General features: G+C 39.7%; 2 protein-coding genes and 1 long non-coding RNA gene across 6 annotated transcripts in view; all 3 read left to right on the top strand.

Annotated features, from left to right (window-relative positions):
- Nucleotides 1-9,721, top strand: part of ubn2a (ubinuclein 2a) — a 25,243-nt gene extending 15,522 nt beyond the window's left edge. For 2 of the 3 annotated variants that reach the window (XM_055009971.1, XM_023263732.3), the window contains 6 exons: nucleotides 751-801; nucleotides 887-929; nucleotides 1,335-2,840; nucleotides 2,930-3,137; nucleotides 5,297-5,365; nucleotides 7,301-9,721. In XM_055009971.1, coding sequence (XP_054865946.1) covers nucleotides 751-801; nucleotides 887-929; nucleotides 1,335-2,840; nucleotides 2,930-3,137; nucleotides 5,297-5,365; nucleotides 7,301-7,347 — 1,924 coding nt within the window. In that variant the 3' untranslated portion in view covers nucleotides 7,348-9,721. The remainder of the gene's footprint in view (nucleotides 1-750; nucleotides 802-886; nucleotides 930-1,334; nucleotides 2,841-2,929; nucleotides 3,138-5,296; nucleotides 5,366-7,300) is intronic. The other variant, XM_035945166.2, reaches the window with a different exon arrangement.
- LOC129348650 (uncharacterized) lies at nucleotides 9,397-26,283 on the top strand. Its single transcript, XM_055009531.1, has 4 exons — nucleotides 9,397-9,474; nucleotides 10,517-10,563; nucleotides 10,703-10,780; nucleotides 25,614-26,283. Exons 1-4 carry the CDS (start codon nucleotides 9,397-9,399, stop codon nucleotides 26,149-26,151), a joined length of 741 nt encoding a protein of 246 aa, XP_054865506.1. The 3' UTR covers nucleotides 26,152-26,283.
- On the top strand, nucleotides 12,665-17,603 carry LOC129348757 (uncharacterized). 2 transcript variants are annotated; one of them, XR_008601442.1, is made up of 3 exons: nucleotides 12,665-13,642; nucleotides 14,371-14,512; nucleotides 15,493-17,603. It is a non-coding gene; the product is annotated as an uncharacterized LOC129348757 (long non-coding RNA). The 2 variants fall into 2 exon arrangements; XR_008601443.1 differs by lacking the exon at nucleotides 14,371-14,512.

The raw sequence follows: 26,283 nt of genomic DNA, 5'->3' as shown, positions 1-26,283 counted from the left end.
TGTTTTCTTTTTTACAATTTTTTTTAGTATTGCACAACAGCAGGTGCAGTGTGTACATAATGTAAGGCATATTTGAGATTTTTAAAGGGAAAATGACAGTAGATTTTAAGGTTACAGCATGCTAGAAAAGTGATTTCATTGGCAAGTTAAATTGGTGCTGACAGTGGATATGTAGCCGAGGTAACAGTAATTAGGCTTGTGAAAATATTGACAAACACTGGTTTAGTTTGCTTTACAAGCAGACGCTGTTGTGCTGCAGTGGAACACAGATGATAAACATTTCTGTAAATGTGTTAACCGACTCGCTAATTTTCAACTACACTGATTTGGAAAGATGTTTAAAAAATAACGGCAATATGACAGGTGCTAAAACTGCAGCAACAACAACAAAATCAGCACAGATCTTTAGCACTCACTGTTCAATAGATGCATACAGTATATATAACAAGACAAGTAAGTATTACAAGTAATAACATTTTAGACATGTTCAGCAAATGGAACATTAAGACATAGATCAAGTAAAATCTTAACTTTAAGATGCTTTGATGTTCTTGTTCAAACACAGACATGGTGTCCTGTGTTTTTCTCTTGATCTGCTTGCTATAACTGATAAAAAATTCTTCTATAATAAACCTAATTGCTAAGAAATTAGATTACATAATAATTACTTAGAAATTAGAAATGTAACCTGACATGAATCCAGGCATTTTTGATTTCTGCCGTTAACATTGTTAATTGCTTTTGTCTCAGGATTCTGTTCAAGGAAAGTCTCACCGTTCACAATCACCTCACTGGAAACCTGTAAGTATCGACTTTACCACAGCTCATTTTTCTCCAGTAACACAAACTGCTCAGGTTGAATATTTGCTTTTATTTTTCCGTTCAGAGTCAAGAAGAGGATGGTGCCTGGACCCAAGGCGAAAGCCAAGGTGAGTAGCAACTCAGACTACATAGTCAATCTTTATTAAAAAAAAAAAAAACATGCAGCTGATTTTTTTTCTCTTTTATTGCATCACTTTGATTAATGTGAACCTGTGTAAGAAAGATGATTGTGAAATAATAAAACTATCTCTGCCTCATCTTGTGCCTTTCCAGAATTGCAGTTTTAAACCCAAACTGAAATAGATTATATTGTCCATAATTTGTACACTGGAGAGTTGTGTTTTTTTTGTACCTTATATTAAACACAGTACTTACACTGTGTTAATCCTGCCCAAATAAGTTCTACATTACCTGTGAAACAGAGGAAATAAAGGCCACATAAATGCTGGTTTCTCCTGAGATCAGACTTGATGATGTTTAAGGTTACTGACTACGTGTCGTCTGTTCTTTAGGAGGGTCTTTGGATCCACAAAACGCCCCTCACCATGACCGCCACTCCATCTCTGCACACCTCCACATCTGCTCTGACATCCAGCCGCCAGCCCCTCTCCTCGTCTTCGCCCTCGGAGCCCATCTGTCTGTCGGACTCTCTGGACGAGGACCTGACTGCTCCCTCTCTGGACTCCATCTCTCACGCCCTGGCCCTCCTCAGCAATGCCTCCAAGGGCCTCGGTCCCTCGGACAGTCCCTTGTCGCCCCCTCCGCTACAAATCCCCACCTCTTCTCCTCCCCCCGTCACCCCTCACTACCCCTCGGCCACTCAGCTCTCCACCTCGGTTGCATCCACGACACAGCAACATTCCCTGTCGAAGGTGGAGAACGCTCCGCTGGCAGCTGCGTCTGCTGGGAACTTGCCAACATCCACAACGCTACCAACCTCTTCTTCTACCTCCTCTTCCTCCTCTCCAGTGGTCTCCTCCATGGCTCGTGTGCAGGCAGCAGGCCTGTCGTTGGCCTCCAGGACTGCAGATGGACACTACGGCCCGATCAAAGGATCTATGGGCCAAACCCAGACTCAGAGACATGTTGCCATGGCACTGCCCAATCATAGGCCGAGCTCCGTGATGGGCAAAATGCATCCACACCCCTCCCCTTCGCCTCCAAAGCAGCGACCTCCTCCCACAGCTTCCCCTCTGCTGCCCCCCCATCAGAAAGGCTTTGCCAGCCCAGCAGGGATACTGGGAACTATGGGAGCCACTCCAGGACTGACGAAGAGCATTGCCAAGTCCAGCGGCATCAGCAGCAACGGCAGCATTGTCAACAGCAACATCACGCCTTCTTCCTCCCCTTCGCTTCAGTCCCGCTCCAACTCTACCTCCCACCACGGACTGCAGTCCTTCTGCCCCCCCTCCCCTGCTGCCTCCTCACCATCCCCCACCTCACACACCTCACACTCCTCTCAAGGTAAATCCCACACACACCATCACCACCAGCCCAACTTCATCACACCCATGCAGGCCACCCTCACCAAGTCCTCCCACAGCAGCAACTCGTCCCCCATCATCAAACTCACCCCTCGGCCTCCTGCACCCACCCCACCTCCCTCTTCCTCCCCCTCCCCATCATCCTCACCCTCCCACCCGCTCTCCCATCAGATGATCCCCAGCCAACAGCAGCAGCAGCACCAGTACTCTCCCAAAACCCCCAAAACTTTTCGACCTCCCTTCAGTGTGTCGGGCGGCGGGCAGGTGAAGCAAACGCAGGGCAGCTGCAGCTTCGCTGGGGGGCAGAAATCTCAGTCCACCACTAGCAACAGTAGCATCAACAACAAAGGAGTGGTATCAGCAGTCTGCAGTCATCCAGACAAAACTCCCCCTTCTTCTTCACCTTCAGTCTCAGCCAATCATGGGCAGAGGCAGAGGGTGGTGGGCGGGGCCAACCAGGGCTCAAAAGCAGGAAATGGTTGGGCGGCTTCAGGGACTTTGGCCACGTCCTCGACAACATCACACCTCTCACAGGTTAGTCTTCATACAGAACACGGTGGGGAAAAAAGCTTTGACGTTACAGTTTTGAATGAATCAAGAAATGTGTGATTTGTTTTCTGCAGGTATCAAACGCAGGCTCTCCACTCCTGGGCAGCCCCTCTGCTCTGCCCCTGGGCTTCGGGATGTTAGGAGGCCTTGTGCCCGTCTCGCTACCCTTCCAGTTTCCCTCATTGCTCAATTTCAGCCCTCCTGGAGCCCCAGGGGCAGCTGGCATGGGCTCAGCCCCCAGCTCCAACTCAGGATACCCGCTAGCACAGAGCGACCTAATGGGTAAGCTAGATTTTTTTCTTTTTATTTGATATATTTATTTTTAAAACATGTGACTGGTAATATTTCATTGTCTACTCTCAGTATGTTAGCCTGTGTGTCTCTCAACACTTTCTGATGTCCTGTTAGCTTCACACTTACTCTATAGATGTTGTCAAAACATAAATAAAATACAGGAGTGTTTTTTTTAGGCGGGGAGTGAGGGTGTTTTCAGCTTTATATTTATACACATTACTGTCTGTAGTTACTTATAGCTGCAGGACAGAACAACGAGTGGCTTATTGATGTTTTTGAAGATGTTTTGGGGGCAACAGTGGAGCTCTGCAGCACCAAGGAAAACGTTACTGAGGAAATATTTGTGAGGCTGATCAATTCATTGTTGGTCTGGTTTGGTTTGTGGCATTTGTATACAATAAGAAAAATGTAAGATATCCTTAAACCCTCTGAACCCCAAGCAAGTTTTGGGCATTTTCTGCTACTGCCATACTTTTACTCGCTGTGGGCTCATTGTTCACAGACCTGCACCTCTGTGGAAACAGCACAGCCATAGAAGTAAAGAAAACACCACGACTAAGTTATCATGCCAAAAATCTGAAAAAAACAAAAAACGATGAAAGCTACATTTCCTTGATAATTGTTTTAACAAAATTAAAATGTTAAAAACCTAGAATCAGCATGTAAAATGTATTGCAATTGCGTACAAATACTGGAAAACAATATGGTGACTCTACAAAGTATAGATCTTTCACTACTTAAATTTAACTTGCTTCCATCCTATGTGCTCTGTATAAACATCCACAGCTCAGCCCACCTCATCTAAAAGCTCCTGAATAACTACATTTTTGTGACATGACTGTTAGTGACAGCTGAGTCAGTCATGACTTCAGATATGTCAAGGTGCAGATATTTTTTTTTTTTTTTTTTTTTTTACAGAATCTATTTACTACAAATAGTTTATTTTTCAGTTTTTTTTTTTTTGTTAAGTGAAACGTGCAATAACAGTGATTTTGATAAAATATCACAAGTTTAAGCTGAGGCTTGAACAACACATCACAGAAAAGTATGTCAAGGACAGTCAGAAAGTTAAAAGTCCAATAAATATTTTTGTTTTTAGTGTCTTTCTCTTGATAAATGGTGTCATTCTGGAGATTTATTTTTTGAAGGATGACATTCGTTCAGTCAGAGGATCAAACCATCTACTTTTTACAAGCATTGCCCCCTGATATTTAGGTCATATTTGCTGAATGTAGCTCATTTTTCTGGCGTTTTATTGTAATGATAAACCTCACGACCTCACTTGGCGGACAGCAGCAGTAATTGTATGCAGGTTAAACAACATTTGTGAAGCTGTGGCTGAGTGATTTTTATGCTTCCTCTTCTAAAAAACCGAGGAAACTATGCTTGATACAGATTTATTTTCCTACAGACTGTACAGACAAGCAGTGCAGTAATTTGTAAAAATTGCACTTTAACTGACAACTGCAACAGTTGTCAGTTAAATAGCTTTTAAATAATTTTCTGTAATTGCCTAATGTGAAGCTTAACTACTAGAAGATGATAAACTGCAAATGAAACATTACGATTTACCTGAAAAATGGGGCTAAAAATGCTAAATACCAATCATTTACATATTTGTATATATATGTCTTCCACTGTGCCTGCTGCACCCCACATCTCTACTGCCACACTCTGCCTTATTTTTTGTTTACTGCCTTCCTCTTTTGTTGTCTCCATCTTTGCGCCCATTTAAACCGCATGGCAAATGCTACATGCTATCTTGGTTGCTGTTTACATCCCCCCCTCCGCTACCCTGGCAACAGTGTGACATCATCCTCTGTTACCATGAGACCTCAGCGCTTTTTTCATGATCTTCAAGGCACAGGACAAGACTCCTCCCCCACAGCATCCTGACCTGCCGTGGCCGTCCACTTACACGGTTCCTCGTCTTTCTGCTTAAGTTGTATAAACTCCCACAGTGTTGAGCAGCTGCTGCAGACCGGGGATTAACATAAAGTCTTTGATTCTTGTTTATGCACACCTCACTGCCACTCCAGTTCCACCTTAACATCTCTCTGCGCCATCTTTTCCATGTTGCCTACGACTGTGGTTGTTGTTGCTATCGTTCCTCTCATCTGTCCACCCTTCCCTCCATCTCTCCTCAGATCTGTATAAGAGTCTCCAGTCAGGGTCGCAGGCTGCCCTACCTCCTCACTTGCAGCTTGCTTTCTCAGGTAATCTGCATTCCTCCTCCTCCTCCTCCTCCCTCTCTCTCTCCATCTGTCTATGTCAAGTCGACCTGTCGTCCTCTGCTCAGCTGCTTTGTTGTTAGACTTTCTGCTTGCTCCAGTATATTTGGTGTTCGGCATGGTTTGACCTCTGTTGCTGTAGCACAGCAGAAATGTGTTTTAGAGCTACTGAAGATGTATTGTTTCTCAGCGGTATGCTGTCGAGAATGCATACCGAGGAGCTCGTTTCCTCCTGCGATGTGCAGATGGTTCTTTGATTGGAGAGCAGCAGTCTGATTAACATGTGAAACTGCGATGTGTGATTTAGCTGCCTGAGTTATGAAAAATTAAACAGTTCTTCTGCTCAGGCTGGCTGTTGTCTCGGGGACACATGGTTTGACTTTCTTTCCAAGAACAAATCCAAAAGTCTTTGATGAACCCTTATTAATCAACAGTTTATTCCATGTTGTACCTGTTGCAGCTGCTTGGCCTCTTCCCTGTAATTTAACTTCATCTGTGGCTGAAATCATGTGTATTTATAGCTGTAAGCAGAGACTTGACGGCCATAGTCCAATCTCACCAGGATTATTCACAGCTCTCAGGGTCAAAGAACCATCTGACCATCTGAGACAGAAACTCACACTCTGCCCATCTTGTTTGAAAATAGTTGTTGCCAGTAAAACGTGTAAAACCAACTCCAGCGGCCTGTTGCACCAGCTCATTTTGATACACCTCAGGCTGTACACTAAATATTAGTTGAGTTTCAATACTGAATGCGTTTCTTTGCAGAAGTGTATCCATAGATCTCAAAGTTTGTTGTCTTGTAGAAGTTTTATTTTTCCATGTCCAGTAACCAATGCTATTAAATTATTATATCACCATTGGACAAAAAAGTTTGCTACCATTTCAGAGATGCAGTTTAATGTTTCTACTTTGTCGAGCTGCATTTTTTTTGCTCCTCCTACAGATTCATGTGAAATTTCTTTCTTATTTTTTAATAGCTTTTTAACAGGACTTTACTCTTGCTAAAGGGGCTGTGTATAAATTCAAACCCTTTCCCACCTGCAAACTGCTCTGTGTACTTATTCAATCTGCAAAAATTGTGGTCTTTTCTAACTATATTTTCATTGAATGTACCTGTTATTTTCTTGATTAATTGATCAGTCATGTTACTTGGGCTCACCGATATTGAAAAAATGTATGTTGCAGTACTTTGTGTTTTTTGCCGTATTTCAATATGAAAAAAAATCATAATTATTTTCAAGGCACCTTGACTTTAAGATGCTGATTTAATAGGTAAAATGAATTAGTTGTGTTGCCCATGTGCACATCGCAATGTCAGTACTGATATATTTGGCAGCCCTACGTTTGATTTAAAAAGTCAGATAGTTGTTTCAAAATGTCTTCAAATTCCTTGTTTTGCCTGACCAACCATCCAGGACCTAAACATGTTCACTTTACAGTGAGCTTAAACCAGAGAATTAGCCTTAATAAATTTTTTTTTTTTTTTTTAAAAACTAGAACGCTGCTAAAAAAAATCTTCTGACGATCGACTAAAAGTCTTAATTCTGTTTGGGCCTTTTGAACAGTTGAAAACATAAAAATATTATTAGTTTATGTACTTGTGAGCAAACGGTTGCACATTTACACATCTATCAGACATGTAGATATCAAACAACAAGTGACAAACAGAGTTCAGTTTCTGGCCACTGACTCTACTTTTTGCTCTGTTTTTGGCCTCCACCAGCGATTTAACCTCTAGCCACCACTAGCTGCTAGATGCTGCACTGCGTATAGCCGTAATAACGCAAACTGAGGCTTTAATGTTCATGTTAGTGCCATGAACCGGCGGTTCAGGCTGTTGAATCTCAGACACAAAGACATGATTTGTCACTTAATTTTTCACCGGCTGTTCAAAATCTCCATCCTTTCCAAACCCAGATGCGAACCAAAGCCAGGGTGGAGACATAAAGAGGAAAACCCACTGACCAATAACGACGCAGGAGGCGATGCCAGCGTTGTGACATCACAGCCTCCTGGAGACATCCACCAATAGGAATCTTCACTTTGACTGACAGGATGATGCGGTATGAAGTGGGCGGGGCTCCACTGCCTCTTTTGAAACGGACCTAAAGGAGAATCAGTTTTTCCTCGCTACAAGTGGCAATGATGAATTAATTTAACTGTCTTTTTTCTAATGAACCGGGTATGAGAACAAGACGGCGTGAATGACGAGAACACTTATTTTTGTTCCGCTTGTTTTTATTTTTGTCAACATGTTTACATATGACCGACCTTGATCACTGTGGAATGAGTGTGAGCGAGGTGGTGGCGGTGGTACGGATGAGAGTAGTAGTACGCTACATAATATAATTTGTATTTAAGCTTATGTGGAATCACAAGACTCTTGTTCTTGCAGTACAAAAAGAAAAACAGACCGAGTAAAGATTTTTTGTTTTTCTGTCTTTTGTCTCAGATGTGGGAATTGTCGTGTCTGTAGAAGTTTATTGTTGGTCACCTCTGCTCCCACAAATGACTGTTAAGTAGTAGCTTAAATTAATATTGATAAATTATTTGTAATTTACACAGGGAGAAAAACATGTTGTGTGCGTGAGTGGTGAGGTTGATTTGAATGTGTGTATGTACATAAAATACACTATATACTGTTAAATTCTTTCCAGATTATTCTGTATGACTGGGTAAGGACGCGTTTCCCCCTTTCACAATAATGAGCAAGTGTAAGTTTGATGCCCCTCTCTTGCTCAGTGTGTTTTTGGTGCTGTTTAATCACACTGGACCTTTTCTGGGGGGGGAAAAAAAAAAGACTTGAATTGAAAAAGTTCTGGGCTCCTCTCCTGGATGGAGGAACCGCCTGTGAGAGAGGGGAGAATCGACAAGATTGTAGCCTACTTGAATTGTTTTATTTTTTGTTTTTTTTATTTTATTTTAAATGAATTAAGTTTCTTTTTTCTCTGCTTATTGACTCAAACCAACTTAATATAACAAAACGCCTTAGTTTGTATTGAAAAAGTATGAAAAAGATCTATGCAGGACTGTAAACGCTCAATGCAAAAGTGCAAGTCGTGGCTTGGCTTTCAACCTCTACTCAACTTGTCAGTGCATTTCTTGAGTTGTGAATGTTTGTAGATGCCGTTATGTCACTTGAGACTCTTTATTTTTTCCGATGTGTGTTCAGACAGAAAGCCAAGTGAGTTTAAGACAGCGCGATTACATATATAATCAACTATAAGATAGGAAGCAATTTGATGCAAGTTAGCGGCAGAGTTGTGTCAGAAACAAAACAGAAAATGTTTCAGCAGGGCCCAAAATCTGCAGAAATGGGGTGAAAATTTGGATAACTAGCCCTTGTTCTCACTTACAAGTGCTGAACTCTGAGCTGATCTCACCATATAAACCACACAAATGAGCTATGAGTTGCTTTTATTACATGTGTGTAGCAGTTTATTACCAAGTGAAAGTGGACACATGAAATGACCGTGTTAATATTCTGCTAGCCGTGGTGAATTTGCAGCCGTTCATTTGCAAGCGTTGCGTTCCAGTCATGTCAGTTGGCCGGAAGTTGGAAGCTGCTGTTACAGTTACAAAAACCAATGCAGTTTATTGCATTGCTTTTATCTAGAAATACATAAAACCACAACAAAAAGCTAGTTCAGGCTGTTTACCTGGTTTGACTGCAGGGTTAGCTTGCAGGCTAACTTAACTGGAAATAATGCGCCAGTTCTGCTGATATTTAGTAAATGCAGCACTAAAGTGTGTTTTTATGTACCACATATAATCTACTTCACAGGAAACAGATTAAAAGAAAAAGGGTCAAACACACCCACTCTGCTGCTGTTTAGCTACATTTGGCTCCACAAACAGTCAGATTGTGGGTAATTAATGCTGCAAGGCTGAAACTGACTTCGCTGTGTCTGAACACCTTTAGAGAAAACTTCCTTCAGCTGAATACCTCCGTTAACAAAACTCGTTCTTCCTGAGTCTCTCTGTCCTCTGCCGACTAGTTCCCGCCCTCCTCCATGTATGTCTGGCTGACCGGCTGCACCGAGAACGACGCCAAAGATTGTTCTGTAGCTCCTCACGATGGGGTGCTGCTGGTTAGAGCGTGTTTGTGTAACTTTCCCCACATTTACCCCAAAATGTAAACCCATGCGTGGTCCTTCGGGATGTCGTCGTGAAGTCATGTGACTGGAGCAGTGGGTGACATCTTATACATTGTGCTTTCTTTTGGGGGTCTGGGGGAGAAAAAACTGTCATTTTGTGGTTATCTGGTTGCTTAATTTGGTCTTTTGTAGATTATTTTTCTGTGTCTATTATGAAATTAAACAAAACAGGTGGTTTTCACAGTGTCTCTAACAGAGTTTTTTTTTTCTTTCTGTGTATAATTTGACTCTGTTGCATTGAGCAGCATGTGTTCTTTATTAAGAGTAGCCGTATGTTGATGCTTCATTCATGCAGGGACGTCTCCAACGGGGCACCAGAGGGGCCTCAGCCACTCCACATCTAATAACTCTGATGTCCTGGTTTCAGTAAATGCAACTTAAGGTGCCCAAGTGCAGGTGAAAGCAGCATTAAATGACTATCAGCGATGTTTTAGCAGCAGCAGGTGGGCTCAGCGACCATCCATAAACATCGCAAAGCACCAAAGACAACTTTAGTTGTCTTTGGTGCTGAAGGTTAAGCCTCTTCAGGAGCTGAAGGTTAAGCCTCTTCAGACTCTTTCCCATTAATCTGATGGCAACTGAACGTGTCTGTTAATTCTGCATCTGAATTAACTTTTCTGTTAAAGATGAGACAACAGTCCAGCACCAGTCTGACCTGCATGCTCTCACATTAACAGATAGACACAAGCCAGCTGTGTGAGGTGATTTATGGAGAACTTTTTCCACATTTCAGTGCCAGTGTTGATTGGAAAATATCAGAACAATAAACAAATTTTACTGTCAAAGTTACAAAACACCTTCCTCATTCGTGCTGCTCTACCATTTCACATCCATGACAAACTTGAAGTAAAACCGACTAAGCTGAGATTAGTGACTTTTTTTGTCCAAAATGGATCTGACATTAAGTTTGTTGCTTCCAGCTGTTTTTAGGAGTTAAATAACAGCAGCAGGATCCATATGAGCGATTCCAAAGCAGAAAGCTGCATTCATTTGTGGGCGTGGAACAACGAAACAACAGTGCAGGTAAGAATGAATTAATTATAAATTATCGGCAACATGGAGAGACGATCGATCAGGACCTTAGAGCAAGCCATGCTGTGTATTTTAGTGAGCTGTCCCACAGTCACAGTTAAATCAAATGCTTTCACTTTGTCATATTTAGGATCGGAACTGTGACAGAGTTTCTGCACTTGGGCTGTTGCCGTGGGAACAGCACATCCGCAAGCTTCAGAGCTCATCGGTAAGTCTTTGCTTTATGTTTTATCCTAAAAACACCAAAACAAGCAATAAGTTGGTCCATCGATGCTTTCTGATCTCCTTGGCACTTTGTTCCAAATGTTTGGCTCCTTTCAAACTGATCAAAGTTTTCTTTTAACCCTTTAAGACCCACCATTGTGCAAGTCCGCCAGGACGTATTTTTACTTTTTTACATGCTGTAGTGCCATTTTTTGGAGTATTTTTTATCTGCTTTACATCAAAATAACCCTGATATCCCAAATTTTAATATGTATTGACTTATGTCTTAACTACTACAAAAAATTGCTTAAAAGTGCAATAAACCTTAAAAAAAAGAAAATGTTTTTTGTTTTTTTCACATATATTTCAAAATACAGAAATTGCATAGCTGTATCCCTCAAATTTGTAAATGTAAAAAAGTTGCACAATATCCTTTGGAACCACAGGAAATTTATTTGGAGTCTGTACATAATTTGCTTTTTGAGATGTGATCAATTTTGTAACCTGTAAAAAAAAAAGAAAATAAACAAAACTGCAAAATTTGCAGAGACATCAACATCAAAACAAATTATTTACAATAGTGCAATCAAATTTCTAAGTGTGCCAGATACTTATGAACACACATATTTTATGTACAAAACCATGGTCAGACCATAAAAAGTGCATTTGAAAATAAAAGAAAATCGTTTTTAGTGAGTTGAATCAGAAACAGTATTTTGATGGTCTCCTGGTCCAAGTACTTGGACAGGTCTGATGGAGAAGGGCTGTCCACATATTCTGACAGAGGTGGCTGGACACCTGGCCTCCTTTTCGGCAGGCAGGAAATGTGGCAGAGAAGGTAAGCTGTCAGGTTCCTTCTCAGTTTTCCATCCAGCTGTAGGGAGTGCCTCTGGCCCGGAGCGCTCGCTGGTGGAGCGGCTGCTGCAGCGTCTCCTGGCTGGAGGACGGTCTGTCCCTCTACCTCTCGCTGGGTACCAGGACAGCAGGAGACCTCCATTCTCTCCTCTTCCTCCTCCTCCTCCTTCCTAACATTGTAAATGCTGCACACAGAAAAAGTTACGTGGTACGTTAGCTGTGCGCAGCACATGACTTGTAAAAATGATGCGTATTTTGCGCGGAATGCTTTCGGCGGCGTTACATGTATATTATACTTTCTTTACTTTTCTCCAACTCAAAACAAACAGCTTCTCATGAATACAGACTTACATGTCACTGGAATGATCAATTCATTCGATAAGATCGGCTTCATCCGCGCTGGTGGCAGAATCCGGGCCAGACGAGTGGCTGGACTCTTCATCCGACGCTGTAGTTTGCTGGAGAGCTTCGCGCCAGATGTAAAATAGTTTGGCGCGACCAGGTTTTCGCGGCTCCTCAACTAATGTGTGGAAGTGTGTCAAAGGTGTGTGTGGTGGGTCCGTGTACGGATCTGGTAATTGGATTTTCCGTTCTGAAACGGGTATTGAAAAACAAAAAACGAGTGGTTATTTGATTTTCGTTTTAAAATACAAAAATTAAAATTGAAATACAAGGCGTTTTTCCTTTTCATGATCAAAAAGGGATATACGATTTTTTTAAAATGCTTTGATTTTCGTTTTATATGTAGAATAACAAGAAAGTTAAATCAGTAAGAGACAGAAACGAAAAAAGGTCCGATTTTTCATTTTCTGAGACCGGAAGTGGTCATCAGCAAGTGTGGAGCCAAACGACAACAAGATTCTCGGAGGGCGGAGCCAGAGAGCAGTGATTGGTCAGACCATAGATAATATAGAAGACAGCGCCCTGGCGTATCTAGTCTATGTGTATCTATGGTCGGCACGTCTGGTAGCATCTCTGGCTGCTGTTGATCTTGTTTTTGGAGTAAAACACGGTAAGAAGATACATACTTCTAACCAGTAGCGTTGTTTTGTTGTACGTTAAATCAGCGACTTGTGAAGAGTTGTGTTTTGTCGTGTTTGAGCAGTTGGTCCTGACGCGTTAGCTAGCTAAGCGGCTAAGTTAGCTAGCGGGCTAATTAACATAGGTGGCTAACTTACCGCTGAACACCTGTGTTAGTTGCTGTCGCTGCTGTCCGTCATTATTAGGATGACCTTCTCAACCTGTATTTCTCTGCTGTGTATTTTAGCTTTTAAAAAAGTTATTTTACTTTAAGGTTAACTGAAACCCGTTCAGCTGCACTGAAGTTTAACATTCAGCTGGTTTGAATTAAACCACGCTTAACATTGTGCAGCATTACCTCTCTGAATCTCCATAATTTCATTAAATTCCTTCTCTCTTCCACTGCTCAAGTTCAATCCAGTATATAAAGTGACATTAATAGTGAATAAACTAACAACCAGCCATTGTATTTATTTATTATTGCATGTATTTGCAGTAAAACATGAGTTGAAACATCCTACTTTTGGATCTAGAACTGCACAAGCCGTTCATTTTCAGTCACCTGACGAGTTAAACTCCCCCTTTTATGTGAGGTTGAAGCAGAAAGTCTGAGTTAACAAAGAAAGTTGTTTATAATTTGCGATACCTGTCATCTCTGACTGAGGCTTTAGTTTTTGTTGAGCTGATTTACATGTAGAAACTTTGTTCAGGAAGATTTCTCAGTAGCTCAGAGGACAGGCTGCTTTTTACACAACCTTGTAAGAGAATGTCTGTCAATGCTTTCAGCAGAATTTAGAAACACAACACTTCCTAAACAGATATTTTGAGGCTGTGAGGCTGAAAGTTTGAGAGTATATCAGTGTGTTTGTTTGTGATCTTTCTGTTTCTAAGTGGAAGCTGAATTAGTGAGGATGACTCCTGCTCCTGTCATCTCTAAGCTCCTCACACATCTTTACCTGCACATGAGGAAAATCACTCCTGTAGAATGCAGGTATGTTTGTCATTATTATAAAAAGATGTTGCCTGGTGACCTGTCAGAAACCCATTATACAGAGTCAGCCAAAATAATGTTTACACACATCAGGAAAAGAAAAACTTGCATAAATATTTCAATACCAAATTTATTCAGACGTCATGAGATTAATAAAAGTTATCTTTGGCCTCTACAATTACAAGAGGTGCTCAAAGTGGTGGCCACTGGCTTCCAGACATTTCTGTTGTGTTGTAGACGTCACTTGTTGATGCTCCATTCATGAGGGTAGCGCCATCTGTTGGGAAAACATCGTACAACAGGACACAGAGTTGTCATGATTTGATTAAACTTTGAGACAGGTATCTATATGTGTAGAAGTACTTGTATAAATGAAATATCTATAAAAAATGTTCTTTTCCTGATGTGTGTATACATTATTTTGGCTGACTGAACTTAATGAGAACAAAACTGTCATTTAATTGTTGCTCTGGAAGCTTCTTTAGTGAAAACTGGCTGGTGTTCTGCTTTGAAACAAACTGCTGTTGAGGTCTGTGTTTTTAGGTTTAACTCCACAGTTTCTGAATGAACTGATAGTTTGTTTTTTTTCCTGATCAATGTGGACGTTATAATTGATGGTAACATTTACTGATCATATAATCAGCATGACAATATAACAGTATAACATTCTGACCACCTGACTAATACTGTGTTGGTCCCTTTATGCTGCTAAAACTCCTCTGATCCAGTGGTTCATCAGAACCTCTGGGGATGTCCTGTGGATTCTGTGGATCCTGTGGGTTGCAGGGTGGGTCCTACCTAGACCAGGCTGATCCTGGACCATCCCACAGATGCTCCATCAGATCTGGATGTGGGGAGTGTGGAACCCAGGTGAACAGCTTAGCTCTGTCGTGTTCCTCAGACCACTCCTGAGCAGTTTGAGTTCTTCCTGCTGAGGGTGGCAGCTGGCATCAAGGACTGCTGTTGCCATAGAGACTAGGGGGTTGTTTGTCCTGCAGTGTTTAGGTGGTGGTACATGTCAAACATCCACATGAATGTCAAGGTTTCCCAGCAGAACGTTGCATTAGAACAAGATGATGGATGTTGTTCTCTTCAGCTGTGAGTGGTCAGAATGTTGTGGCTGATCAGTGGATCTGTCTGCCTTTACTCTGACATCCAGAGTTATACAAAAGTGTAGTATGTGTGCAGTGCAGAAGAGATTTACTTTATTGTATGCAGTTTTTAGTTTTTTTTAAGGGAGAGCATTTTTTTATCCACTTGAAGAAGACCTAATCTTTCCCTTCAAAGGATAGTTAATTGTTACTACAGCTTCCATAGTGGTCCCATCAGAGAAAATCATATCCATATACAGATTTTTATTAATTCCAGGGCTGGTTCAGTAAAGATTATAATAATAACTACATCAGATAATTCTTGGTCGCAGTTGGAATTTTGCAGCCTGAGAGATGGTTGAGAAGGTTTGCAGTTCTTGTTTTAGCAAAATATGTTATAATAGAAGATCTTTATTGTCATTGTACATGAAATTATCTGCAAACCAGCAAAGTGTATCAGTCTGAGGTATCTAAAAATAAATAAGTAAAGAAAAATGCTTCTAAAGCCAATAATAAACAGAATATTTTGAGGGAATATTCTAAAAAGGAAAGAAAAGCTCCATTCTCACTCCTCTCAGGATAAACTGTCATTAAAATTGACTTTAAATTTAGCTTCAACACAAGATAAAAACATTTACTTTCATTACTGATATTGTCAAGTTTTAATAAAGTTCATGCTACTTTTATAAAATGATGAAAGTGAATAAATTGTATTTCTGTGATCTGTGTTTGATTTCTGTCTTTTCTCCTGTCATCCAGATGTTCAGAGGGAGATGATGCCACATCTGGTCCAGCTGATGGAAGGTCTTGAAGTTCTCTGACTGGCCTCGACTGAAGATGGTCGTCTCACTGGATTTAAGGTTCAGATGCTCAGTAACAAACTCCACCAATGAGCCAACAGGGAAGCTTTAGGTTTATTAAATGTTGCTATGAAGGTATCGCTGTTTTTCTTTGTGAATGCAATGTGCTCCAACTGAAAGCTTGAATTAGAACTTAGAAGTAAATCCTTCCATCTGAAAGGATTTAGTTGCATTAATAACCTCATAACATTCTAATTTTTATTCCAGTCTTGGTTGGAAATAGAATCTCTGTATTGATTCAGGTAAAAACTGAACTTCACAGCATGTTGGAGCAAAACAACCAGATGAAAACTGTGATGGTGTTGGATTGTCAGACCGTAATGTTGCAGCTCAAAGCAGCTTTTCTAGCTCAGTTCATTCTGACATTCAGCTATGAATCAACACAGCAGATGGTGATCCATGCTGTGGAAGTCTCACATCTCCTGATTTAATGGAGCTGCTTTGCACTTTTTACACTGTTTATTCACCAACACTTTATTTAATAAAAGTCCCATCTAGTTTTTATGAGGAATGTGATGTTTTAATTTCTCTGTGAATAACTGCAGTCTAATGCAACAGCTGGAGTTGTAACATCTGTCCTGATATTGATCATGAAGTATTGATCAGAATACTTATGGTTAGCAGTCATCCCTGAAGTTTTACATTAAAATCTTTACTTGTGTTGTGAACTTTGGTAAGAAGCAGAAACTTTAGCGTTGCCATGGATACATGAGTGTTAAATTCTGTCCATGTTTCCATTTTGGGAAATGCAGTCCAGTTCCAGAATGTGGAGGAATTTAGTCTCACAATCACAGACAACAAATATTATCTGAAAGTCGGGTTATTGTTGTTTATCAGCACAATACAAAAGATTATGTTAGAAATATTCCAGTTAAGACTCTAGAATATCATGATTTATGTAAATTTACCTCAATAATATGAATGTTCAGGTTAAGATTGTACAGTGATATTTATTATGTAAGTTTAGCTGATTAAAGTTTATGACTCTGCACTAAAATATTATTTAAATTGACATCATTATTATAATATTTAGGGTCAGACCCTACAGTATTGAGATTAAGAAATCAAATATTCTATAAAATGTAAATACACTGAACTCATTTGGATATATTTAAGTGAGACTCTACAATATTATTTGACACAAATCTATCTAAATCAAAATTTTAATAATTTTCATGCCAAACATTTACTGGACTGATTTAAATATTAAAATCACTCCTTTCTAATCCTCTGCTGTACGTTCAAACCTGAGGCCTTAAATAGAAACACACAAGTATCTGATTGAAGGAACTTCTGCAGAGTCCTGGTTCCAGAACATGATGATAGAATTATAGACAAACTTTAACAAAAGCTGCCTGAGAGTTTACAGGTTTTTATGTTGGATTTCTTCAGTAATTTAATGAGTTATCAGCAATAATCAAGTGTTCATTTGATGAACTTCATTTCCTAAAACATCCAGAATTGGAGCTCATATCTTTGGCAGCTGTAAAGTTTCTGCTCCTTCAAAGTTCACAACACAATGAATGAATTCCTAAAACACTCTCAATGCTGGAGAGCGTTTGATGCTGAAGCAGTGAGCAGTTTTTCTGTTTCTTCTCTGGAGATGCACAATGAGGGACGTCTGCAGAGAATGAGAAAGAGTCTCACCACATCCTGACATGAGGAAAAAGACTTTATTGAAGACTACAATGAGAAAAACTATCAGACAGCAGACGGCTGCATTCAAGCTGAGCTCTGAACATTTGATCTGGAACAGGAATTCAATAACGGCAGCATGAGCTTCATTTCAGTCTGTAGCTGCTGAATTCATGGATGAATCATCTGGCACTAGAGAAGAAGACCATCAAACATCCATGTCAGCTGATGGAGGTCCAAGAGTCTCACCAAACAAACAACCTACAGAGTGAAGACCTTGAATCTGATTGGACGGCCTCCTATTCAGCCACGTGTGAACAAATGCCTCTAAGCTGATTTGTTTTCTAAAATAAATCTAGTTTGAGTCCTAATCTATGCCTGTGTGTTTGCTTCTTTACACCGCTGTTAACAGTTTAGGCTGTTAGATTGTTCCAGATAAGACAAGTACAAGATTCTTCAGAGCTGTTCTACCACGAGCCTGACAGGAAGAACTCCAACAGTTACTGAATGTTCCTGTGGTCCCCTCAAGGCTACAGGAGGAGCCCTACGAGGACGAGCTGGTCCACCTGATGGCAGCCAGTCGCTGTGGTTCAAAGCCAACAGCGACTACGTGGACTTCTACTGGACCACATGGAGACCTTCAAACCGGACCAACAAGTTCAGCGACTCCCCGACTCGTGGGTCTGAGGACGCCGCCGAGCCTCGGTCCAGCCGGCCTCCTGTCTGTGGATGTTTGAGTGCTGAGAGGTTTGTGGATGCATGTGAACGTTCTGTGTGGAAACAGCAGCTCTGGACTCAGTAACGCCAGGAAAAACCAAGAGCTCCTTTATTTGTGACTTCCACTAAAAAACTGATGAAAATAAGTTTGCCAGGGTTCTGACTGATAACAGATTATTAAATAATGAAAATAACAGTTTAAATATTCCTTTAAACAATCCTTTTAGGTCTACATTTCCTTTACACTGACTTCTTGGAATATGTACAAGTATTTTGAGTGGCATATACCATTAAGCTCAATGTTCAAGGGTTCTTCTGGGAATATACCATTAAACCAACCTTTTAGGAAAATGTTCCAGGATGTTGAGTAGAATATACCATCAGATCAACCTTTTAGGTCTACATTGTAAGATTTTAGAGTAGAATATTACTCCAAACCATCCTTTAGGTCTACATTTAAGGATTTAAGGACATTCAAATATTTAAGGTGGAATATTCCTTTACACCAACCTAAATTTCATGTTTTGATCATTATCAAGTGAGAAACCTCAATCCAGACTCCTCATAATGATGTTTGAGATTTATGCTGCTGTTATTTTTTTAGTCCAGACTAAATGACAGAAATCCACAACTGTAATTTTATTTCAGGACTTGGTTATTAAATGTCAGAACAATCCATGTGACTCTAAAAACTCAACAGCTGTACAAACTCTAAGATTAAATTCTCTACAAGGATCCAAAATAAGTTGGACTTCTACATGAGAGCTTTAATTATTCTTCATCTACTTCCTGAAAAGTTTGGTCAATAAAAAACACAAAAACTATTATTTTCAGCTGAACTAAAGACAGACTTTGTGATTTTTCTGCTCACATGTGTTGTTGTAAACTTACTCTTTCAAATAAATACCTGCCTAACCCCCTGGAAACCAGCGTTTGTCCTGTTTTTGTGTTGCTCCTCGGCGACCCTAGACAGCCGGGTCGTAATGTTTTTTGAGCAACACACCATACTATGACGTTTTTACAATGATGGTTCTACTATGGAACCAGTTTGACATGTTCAGGTGTTCTTTGTGTGAAAACTCAGAGATTTCAGGTATCAGAAGGTGGTTTTCAACTTTCTTTGTTAACTTTCTGCTTCAACTTTAAACTAAATTTCCTTCACTAACCCAGCCCTCTGGACTTCCAGTAAGCTGTGTTCCTATTGGCTGTCCAGGTGGCTGCTTGGTGTTATCAGGAACACCTGAGCAGCTCCGTGTCTTCCTGCTTTATTTGGCTGCAAACATTTCCTCTGCTTCTCTTCACCACTGAACCGGGTTTGACTCTGTTGCTTTAGTTTGTTCTTTAGGCGTTGGCTTGCAGCTTCCAGCAGTAAAATCATCTTTAATGTGTTTCTTGGTGTGTTTTAGGGCTTTGAACTGGATAGTTGTCTTGGTAAATGTGGTTCTTTAGCCACAGTTAGCACATGGTGCTAATGTGTGCAGTGATTAGTGGATTTGATGCAGCTGAGTTGTGTCTTTATGTTGGCTGTAGTGAGTCTTTAGAGGTTTTTGGTCAGACACATTCTGTATTCTTGTTTGAGAACCAGCGTTGGTTGTCCAGAAGGTAAGAGTTCCTGTCCTGATTCTCTGTTCTCAGAGGTTCTCTGGTAGGCTGCAGGAGACTTTAGCATTTGGGTTGTGCTAGTTTGGTTTTTGTATGGTTTCATTTGGACGACTATCTTGAGGCTCCTCCATGTGGTTTAGTGAGGTTTTCTGGAACAGTTCTACATAGCAACCTGCAGCAGAAGAGACTTTGAGAGTTTTTAGGAAGTTCTGGAGAGCAGACTTTAGAGCAGCAGAAACATTTGTCAGCAGTTTGAGCAGGAGAAGGTGAGCTTCAGAGTAGAAATGAGACAGAAACCTTCTTGACCCGTGTGGTGAGGTCCTGTACCAAGAGTTTGAGCAGGTTGTGAAGAGTCTGTAGTTCTTTGGTCTGAAAGCACAAGAAGAGTCGACTCATTAAAGGAGAAAACAGGAGATATTGTTGGTTCTTCTGTCGCTCTGCAGTTTCCTTAGACTGAATGTCAAGTTTATATTTTAAATGATTTACTGTGTGAGCCCAAGAAGACTTCAATAAACTCCCTCCATCCCCTGGACACAACATATTTTATTACCATGTTAAGTATTTTTATTTATTTATTTATTTTTAATGTTTTTGAGTTTTAATCATAGTTTTAGCATAGTTTTTTTCTCTTTGCTTGTTTAGTTTTGTCATCTGTGTAAAAGGTGCTAAACAAATAAAGTTGAATTGATAAACTGAATAACTGACTAACTCATGATTGTGACAACAGAAGTATTTTCGTTGTGATTTAAGGGTTTATTTCATTTTTAAGGTTGGGGTTAAAATCTTGACAGAAAAAGAAGATTAAAGAAATAAACTACATAACAAAAAGCAATTAAATCAAAGGAAAAAAATTTAATACAACTTTTAAAAAGTTGTTATTAAAAAGTATTTTTTAAATGTGTAATTATTGAAAATATTTTATCTGTAATTTGTAATATTTGTATTTTAAAAATTTTGTTAAATTTCATAGTGACATGTATCTTGGTTAATTATCTAATTCAATATTTTGTCTGTTTAATATCATTTAATTGTATTTAATGTTTAACTATATTAAACAGACAAAATGTTAAATTAGATAATTAAACAAGATACAATACATGTCATTATGAAATTTAACAAAATTTTAAAAATACAAATATTACAAATTACACATTTAAAACATACAATTAACAAGAAGAATATTAAACATTTAAAGAAATACAAAACATTTAATTAGATTATTAAACCTTTAAAAAGACAAAACATTTAATTAAAAAATTAAATGTTTAATTAGAAAATTACATCTTAAAGACAATAAAACTTCAAATAGGAATTAAGCAGAAAATACAATGAAGCATTTAAAAAGAAAATTAAACATTAAAAGGTGGTAAAACATTTAAAAAGAAAACCTTAAAGATTTAATCGGAAAATTAAATATTGGGAAAGAAAAAAAAATTCAAACAAGCCGATAAAACATTTGAAAAAACAAACATTAAAAAGACAAAACATTTTGAAATCAAATCAGACATTAGAAAAGAATAAAAGGTGAGAAAAGAGCAAAACTAAACATTTAAGAAGAATCAAACTAAAGACAAAACATTTGAAAAGACACCAGTTAGACTTTAGAAGATCAAATTACACAGAAGAGACAAAACGATCAAAAAGAGCAAAAACAGAAAAAAGGTCTTAAAGCGTTTTCTAGTCTGAAATGAAAACATCAAGTTGTTTCTTCAAACATTTCCTCTTTCTATGTTCTTGGTTTGATTGTGGACAGATTTACTAAGAACTCATTTCAGAAAACTGCTTTCCAGATAAAGTCTACTAGTAGTTGAAGGCATTGATCAAACTAATGTTACCTTCTGATCTCCACAAACTTTACTGTTCAGTGAAGAGAATCAAAGTTTGTTGAGGATTTCTAAAAAACCCACAGGTGAAGGTCTGAGAAGAACTCAGATGGATGGTCTAAATGTGAAATCAAGACTCGTGGTCACAAGTTTTAAGGCTTCTGTTAACCATAAAGTTCAAACTAACAGAGAAGTACTGAGAAACTTTTAAGATTTCAGTCCTCAGACTGTCTGAAGGTTCAAACTAACAGAGAAGTACTCAAGAACCTTTAGGTTTTCAGTCCTCAGACTGTCGAAAGGTTCAGACTAACAGAGAACTACTGAGGAACTTTTAAAATTTCAGCCCTCAGACTGTGGAAAGGTTCAAACTAACAGAGAAGTACTGAGAAACTTGGAAGATATCAGTCCTTGGACTGTGTGAAAGTTCAATCCAACAGAGAACTACTGTGGGACTTAGAAAATTTCAGCCCTCAGACTGTGTGAAAGCTCAGGTCCTGAGGACTCGGGAGGTGTGGAGGCTTTGGAAAGTCTTGGAACTGAAGGTTCAACCCTCCAGCAAGTCCAACCTCCTGAGAAAAACGGTCGAGTCGAGACTCATTTAAAAAAAAACTCGAAAATGACAAAAAATAGATGATAAATGCGCAAAAAAAAGAAGAATTAGTATCTGAGCGAGTAGCTCAGGAGGATAAGAAGAGGACTACCAAGTGGAAGGTAGCCGGTTCAAGACCCACCACCGGCACTTTTCTTTCTTTGTCTTTGCCAGGATTTTGATAAAATTTAAGAAGTGTCTGGTCTTGAACCAGCGACCTGCAGCTCCATAGGCAAATCCTTAACTCACTGAGCTACAGATCAGATAAAAAGAAATAAATTCGTCGTCCCTTTGGCATCGTAGTTCCTCAAGTGACCACATGGGCGGAGCCAAGGCGGAGTCTGGGTGGAGTCGGGGCGGAGAGTGGGCGGGAAGGTGGGTGGCGGCCTCCCCCCTCTACTCCCCCACCTCCCCCCACCGCCCACCACACCTTCCCCCGCCCCACGAGTTCTTCGAGTCTCCACGAGTTCTTCGAGTCTCCACGGGTTTTCCCCAGTTTCTGGAGTTTCCACCAGGTCGGAGGCAGAACAACTTGTCATGAAGAGATGTTGAAGTCGGCCAGGATAGACTGACTTTTTACAGCCACTGGAAGGAAGACCACTAGAAGAGCAGGTCTTTAACCACCATCCAGAAAATCCATGGAGTCGCTCCAGAGAAATGAAAGAAGGTCAACTTTTATCAACCTCCAGCCAGATGTTCAACTTGATATCTTTGAGATATTTAGCACCACAAACTTTTAGTATCACACTTTATTATCAATTATTAGGACTTTAATGGAATCCACCAGCAGATTTCCTTTTTCTTGACAAACTTTATTCTTGTCGTCGTGGGACTGCAGTATTTAAAACTCTTCCTTCTATTTGACCTCATGTTTATTAGTTTTAGTGGAGAAACTTATTTTAATTGTCCATTAGTCTCCTAAAAAACAAATAATAAATTTGATTTGCCAAGATGTTTAAATTTCTTACTTTGTCATATTTTAAATGACAAAAAAAATATAAAAATAAAGCGTCTTGAGACAATTTGACCTGTAATTGGCGTTATATAAATAAAATTGAATTCAAATTGTATGTATCTTGTAATGGAGTAATTCAGCCATATATGCTGGAAAACACATTTTCTTTGTCCATTAATCTGTTGATTGTTTTCTCCACTAATTCATTTCTTGTTTTGGTTTATAAAATGTCAAACCCAAATATATTCAGTTTACTGTCATAAAAACCAAAAAGATTTACATTCATGATGCAGGAATCAGGCAGTTTTTCACTTTTTATCTTAGTTTAGTCAGAAAGATAGTTGATAATGTGTGAATTGTTGCAGCTTGTGAGCCGTAGAAGGTTTTAATCTTTGGGGCCGAGTGTCAAAACACATTTAGAAACCAACATCAACAAAACACTCAAAGATTTGAACATCATTAAAGGGAAATCCAACTTTTGCATGACAATGTCTAATTAAAGGACATTTATTTCCAACGTAAATGTGTGATATTCATCGTCTTCCACCTGGACTGGTTTGGACGGGAGCATGTGCAACAAACATTTGAAAAACTGCACTTTACCATCAATGAATGACACTGAAGTTTAATCTCTACATAAATGAGACTGAGTCTGGATGTGCTGCTCTGTCATTAACTCCTAAGTTTAGGGAAAGTTCAAACAAAAGAGGACAGTTCAGATAAGACTTGAGAATGAGCTTATTTTGAACAAACATCTCAGACTTTCTGAGCTTCAGCACCTACAGCAAGATATTTTAACAACAAGCAACTCAAGAGATGCAGAAGTTGGAGAGAGTTAGCTTTAGCTGAGCCAAAGAACATGTGGAATGCTAACCTAGCAAACATTTCAGACTTTCCTCTGTGAATTCTGAGAAATAATTTCCTATTTAATGACAGCTACACATCTTAACTCAGTCTCATTAAAACAGACACTAATTCAGTGTCATCCATCCATATTAAAGTGCAGTTACCCAGAATGTTTGTTGCATGAGCTCCAACAAAACCTGTCCAGGTAGAAGGCCACTTTGACAAACAGGAAGTGGAAGATTCCAAGCAGATTTATAGAAGGGGGAACCGGACTGTACTAAGTGTGGTCGAGTATAGAGGGGTATTTTGTGGGTTTTTAAGGCTGATAATGATTATTAATGAGACATTTGGAGTCGATATTCATTTGCAGTAAATGAAAGTATTTAAAATCTTGGAGTTAAACTTAGAAGAACACAAACTCTAACAGGAAACTTTGTTGATACGTTTTTGTTTTGTTTACAGATGTTAAGTTAAAGGAGATTTATTCGTGACGCAAAACCAATCAAATCACTCCAGAAGACAGAGCGACCACAGGTAGATAAAGGTTCAGAGCCAAAATAGTGCCATTTTTAAATGTATTTATTACCGTAAATCAGTAAAAAATAAAATACTGATAATCAGTAAATCAGTCAGCCAACAATTACTACAATTCTACAATGTATGTCTCTTTGACTTGTTATTTGTACAATCTACAATGTATATGATGGTGTTTTTTCATACCAAAGGCTATACTATGATGTTTTCTAAGAGACATATGATGCTACTCTGTTTGTTCTGGCTCTGGGCCGCTGTACTCCTCCTCTGTTGTTTTCTGGATTGTACTCAGCTGCATGCCTTCGTCCACCAGGCCTCCGTTGACTCGTCCCGCCTGCCGTCTCTGGAGCTGAAGCTGGATTGGAACAGACCAAAGTACAGTCCAATCACGATGCCAGCTGCCTCTCAAAAGGCTCCTTCATCTGGCGGAACTTCTTCTGAGGGGAAGCTGAGCTGGCCCGGCAGAACTTTGGAGATGTGTTCCAGTGGTTGGTGGATGTCTGGGGAGACATAGAGGGACCTTTGAATTGTTCAGAAAGGAAAACAGGGAACCCATTGGTAGTTTTAGTTTAGGGTGCTACTGCGGTGTGTTTTTGGGCTTTAAGAGGTGAACAGGAAGAGGTTTTTTTCGTATTGATTATCTTTTACTTTGTTCCTGGTTGGAATGCCCATCAATGTCAACGTGAAGTTCACTTTTAGTTCTGTTTATTTATTTCTATTTTACTAACACCCATTTGCTTTTAACCCCCTCACATGTTGTGTTGTTGTAAACTTACTCTTTCAAATAAATACTCGTCTAACCCTCTGGAAACCAGCGTTTGGACTGTTTTGGTGTTGCTCCTCACCTACGTCAGACAGCCGGGACAAAACGTTTTGTGGAGCAAAGGCAATACTATGATGTTTTTAGAGCGACATGATATATTATGACGTTTTTAGAGCGACATGCTATACTATGACGTTTTTAAAGCGACATGCTATGCTATGATGTTCTTAGAGCGACATGCTATACTGTGTTTTCTTGAAAAACATACTATTTTGACAATATACTGCACTATGACATTTTTTGAACCACATATCATACATGACAATTTTAGGCAACATCCTATCATTTTGCACTTTTGGAACCACATAATAATCAGTTGGGGTTTTTTGCCGACATGCTATACTATGAACTACAGGCCATACTATGTTATTCTTGAAAAGTATACTATACTTTGACATTTTGTGAAATACATCCTATACTATGGCGTTATACACAGAGTGCTTTGGTTACATGTTGATTTATCATCTAGATTTTTTTCTGTTTTGTTTTTTGACAGGATTACCACAGACCTGACCGTGAACATCGTTGACACCCACCTGAGGGAGACGCTGCCTAAGATCTCAAGGCTGCTTTGTCGTGGTCTTTCTGGTCCTGCTCCAGAACGCCTTCATCAACTACGTCTTCTTTTGAAGAGGCCCTCAGATGCTGCAATCTCTGACCTTAAGGAGGAATTGCTGCTTTCACTCTGTAACGAGACGGCGGTTATTTTAAAGACCCAGCTCCTGTTGGCTTTGAAAGAAAGTTTAATACCCATCAAAACAGAACTACAGACAGTTAAATCTAAGCTGTCGGTCAGTATTTCAAACATCAAGTCCAACCCGGCTGCCATAAAGCACGCTGTGGGTGAAACGGAAACTTCACTCTCCACATCACCAACAACATCATCACACTCCAAAGCAGAGCAGCTGTCTGCTGAACTTTTAAAAGTGGACTATAAATGTGAAGAATGTGAGCAGCAGCAGACTGTGAGCAGCGGAACAGATGTGATCAGAAAGAAGTCATCTTCTTTTTTCTTTTCTTTCTGGTTGACTTGATGCTGTCAGATGCAGATTTGCAACTGTCGCCTTTTGGCTTGCTCTGGGGGTCAGGCATATGGGTTCTGTAAAGCGTCTCGAGACAATTTCACTGTAATTGGCGCTATATAAATAAAACTGAATTGAATTGAA

The sequence above is a fragment of the Amphiprion ocellaris genome, chromosome 4 (genome assembly GCF_022539595.1).
Source record: "Amphiprion ocellaris isolate individual 3 ecotype Okinawa chromosome 4, ASM2253959v1, whole genome shotgun sequence".
Classification (NCBI taxonomy): domain Eukaryota; kingdom Metazoa; phylum Chordata; class Actinopteri; family Pomacentridae; genus Amphiprion; species Amphiprion ocellaris.
This window is presented reverse-complemented; position numbering and strand designations above follow the sequence as displayed.